Below are 3220 nucleotides of genomic sequence, written 5' to 3'. Positions count from 1 at the left end.
AGCAGCAGCAGCTGACATGTCCAATGGCGAATCTTTGCCTGCATTTAACCCACCCCACAAGGTGGAGGTCCCTAGACACCCGAAGCATCTCGTCGCGAAAGACGTCGCCGTTGTCTGCAGCAAAACCAAACAACTAGCTGCTGCTGCTGCTGCTGCTGCTGCTGCTAGTGGTAGTAGTAGTAGTGCTGTGTGCTGCTACGGAAGAAGCATTGCAGATGCGGCAGCAACACGCGCTGAAGCAGCAGCATCCGCAGCACCGGCATCACCGTAGCCAGCAGCAGCAGCAGCAGCAGCAGCCGCAGCAGCAGCAACAGCAGCAGCAGCAGCAGCAGCATTACGGGGAAAGTGGCCGAGGACTTGGAAGCGGAAGCGGCCAAAAACCTCTCCGAAAGAATTCGGAGAAAAGTCGCGGCGGGGGGGCGGCAGCTTTTGGGGGGGAGGTTGGTACTTTCGAAACCCTGTCACCTGCAAACCCTAAACCCTAAACCCTAAACCCTAAACCCCAAACCCTAAACCCTAGACGCTAGACGCTGCAGCCTGCGGCGCCGCGCCGGGCGCGCCTCGAAGGCGCAGCAGCAGGCCCCAGCGCTGCGGGCTGCAGGCGGGCCCTGAAGCCTCGGGTTTAGGGTTTAGGGTCTAGGGTTTAGGGTTTACGATTGTGTTGAGGGTGTCGAACTGCTGGTTGAGCTGCGGCAAACCCTTTTTCAGCGGAACAGCAGCAGCAGGAGGGTCCAGCAGCGAGGGTTTGGGCCTGCGGCGAGGGTTTGGGGGCCCTAGGGTTTCGCCAATGGAGTATAAGGAGCGCATTTTGCTGCTGCGCGGCAGCGGGAAACCCTTGGAAAACGGGGCCATTTCGAGGGGTTAGGGTTTACTGCAGCGAGGGTTTAGGGTTTAGGGTTTAGGGTTTAGGGTTTAGCTTTCTGCGGCTAAGGCCCCACTCGGGATAGTACTGACACACCCGCAGCAAAAGACGCAGAGCAAGAAAGATGATTAGGACACACTTCCCAAACCCTAAACCCTAAACCCTAAACCCTAAACCCTAAACCCTAAACCGCAGGCTCCTCTGGCGGGGGAAAACAAGAATTAGGCAAGAAAAAGAAACAAAATGGAAAGTGTTCTTTACATTTCTTTTTAGTTGCGTGCATGCAGCCCCAGCTCTACATATACTGCATTGAACCTGTCGGCTGTCACTGCAGCTCCAGCGCTCGTCGGAGGAATTAGAAAGCGTCAAATTAATTCATTTTCGGATATTTTATAATTATTCTATTTATTTTATTTCCTTATTTGCCGCTTTATCGGTTTAGACGCGCAGCAGCTGGCTGGACCTAGGCGCCGCTGGCTGCTGGCTGGCTTGGGGTGTACAGGCAGCTCTTGTTGCTTCGCTTCTGCGGCTTCCGCCTCCTTTTGTCAATTCTTTTCTTCTTTTTGCAATTATTAAATTCAACTCTAGCTCGTTGCTGCCACTTAATTCGCCTGCTAAGGACTAGGCACCTGACTTCTGCTGCTGTTGCTACTCCACCGCGCTGCTGCAGCACTCAAGTCCGCCTCCGCAGCGACTGCCACCGCTTTCGAGGCCTGACAGCAGCAGCAGCAGCAGCTACTGCAGCAGCAACTGCAACAGCTGCTGCAGCAAAGCCTGCAGCAGCAGCAGCTGCTGCTGCTGCTGCGCGCTGAGCTGTTCGCGCTGCAGCCAGAGCTGCTCCCACGCATAGGAATCAAAAGCCGGTGCAGTTCGCCTCCCTCCCTTCCCAGTAGCACTAGTAGCAGAAGCAGCAGCAGCAGCAGCAGCAGCAGCAAGTTGCTGCTCTGTTTCCGGCATAGGGTCAGCTGCACGGGTCCACTGTGCCCGTCTTTCTGCCGGCTTTTCCCTGAAAAGCAGCAGCAGCTGCAGCAGCAGCATCTGCAGCAGCGGTCTTCCTCGCTGCGGGCCCCCCTCCCGCAGCAGCAGCAGCAGCAGCAGCAGCAGCAGCAGGATGTCGTCTCTGGCTGCGGTTCGGGCGGACGGGTACTACCGGCCTCCGGACGGCGAGGTGTCTGTACACCGGAGGCGGCGGGGCGAGCAGCAGCAGCAGCAGCAGCAGCAAATAATTCGATTTGAACTGCCATTTAAAGTATTTTGTTTGTCTTGTGCTGCAGTGCTAGACAGGGGAGTTCGCTTTAACGCAAAGAAGCAGCAAATTGGCTTTTATCTTTCTTCTCCTGTCTACTCTTTTTGCTTCCGCTGCCCCTGCTGCAGCAGCAGCTGCTGCATCACCACAGACCCGAAGAGCAGCAGCTACATCTGCAGCAGCGGCTTGCGGCAGAAGCAAGAAGACGTGCCCGATGCTGCAGCAGGCAACCCGCTGCTGCTGCTGCAGCAGCAGCAGCAGACCCTGCAGGCCAACCCCCTGCTGCAGAAGGAGCACCAGTTTCTCCTCCGCAGGCAAAGGGGGCTGCTGCTGCAGCAGCAGGAGCAGCAGCAGCTTGCTGCTCAGGAGACGCCGCAGCAGCAGCAGCAGCGCGAAGAAATCTGCAGCGCCAGGGAAGCCACTGCGCAGCTGCTGCAGCAGCAGCAGCAGCAGGCAGACGACTACGCAGCAAACCGACGCATGCGGCAGCAGCTGCGCGAGCGCAAGACAGCAGCAGCAGCAGCAGCAACAGCAGCAGCAGCAGCAGCAGAAACAGACTCCGGAGAAGATGCTGAAGAACTCAGCGGAATTAAATTCAAAAAAAGAAAAACCAGAATTGATAAGTTGGCGCAGCAGCTAGCGAAGCGCCACGCCTCCATATTCCCGTGCAGCAGCCGCAGCAGCCGCAGCAGCTGCAGCAGCAGCAGCAGCAGCAGCAGCAGAGCCTTCTCCCTAGTTTGCAAATCCGACGCCGTCGCAGCGCGCCTCGCGCAGGCCCTGCATGCAGCCCCAAAGGGCAGCAGCAGCAGCAGGAACAAAAGCAAGAGCAGCAGCAGCAGCAGCAGCAGCAGCAGCAGCAGCAGCAGCAGCAAGAGCAGCTTTAGACGGCTGTGCAGCAGCAACGCGGCAGTCGTATGACCAGCTGCGAGCTTTGGGTGTACAGACAGCGCAGCAGCAACGGGTTGTACGTACACCCCAACCGAAAGGGCCCAGCAGCAGCAGCAACGCATGCACTTTCTTTTTTTTGAAGAACGCGGTCTCCGCACATAGCCTAGGGTTTAGGGTTTAGGGTTTAGGGTTTAGGGTCTAGGGTTTAGGGTTTGAGGTGCAGC

General features: G+C 57.4%; 2 protein-coding genes across 2 annotated transcripts in view; one reads left to right on the top strand and one right to left on the bottom strand.

Annotated features, from left to right (window-relative positions):
• Nucleotides 1–338: 338 nt before the first annotated feature.
• ETH_00026285 (uncharacterized protein) lies at nucleotides 339–852 on the bottom strand (the record flags this gene model as incomplete). Its single annotated transcript, XM_013375688.1, has 2 exons — nucleotides 339–465; nucleotides 655–852. Coding segments are annotated over 2 exons (325 nt in total), but the record flags the coding sequence as incomplete, so codon positions are not given.
• Nucleotides 853–1973: 1121 nt separating this feature from the next.
• The window catches only part of ETH_00026280 (uncharacterized protein), a gene marked incomplete at both ends in the record, with an annotated part of 4284 nt that continues 3037 nt past the window's right edge, over nucleotides 1974–3220 (top strand). Inside the window, one exon of the mRNA XM_013375687.1 lies at nucleotides 1974–3020. Within this exon, the coding sequence (XP_013231141.1) occupies nucleotides 1974–3020 (1047 nt within the window). The remainder of the gene's footprint in view (nucleotides 3021–3220) is intronic.

This window comes from Eimeria tenella, genomic scaffold (assembly GCF_000499545.2).
Source record: "Eimeria tenella Houghton genomic scaffold, Eth_scaff298, whole genome shotgun sequence".
Classification (NCBI taxonomy): Eukaryota; Apicomplexa; class Conoidasida; order Eucoccidiorida; family Eimeriidae; genus Eimeria; species Eimeria tenella.
The sequence above is the reverse complement of the archived record's forward strand: the minus strand, read 5'-3'. Positions and strand labels throughout refer to the sequence as shown.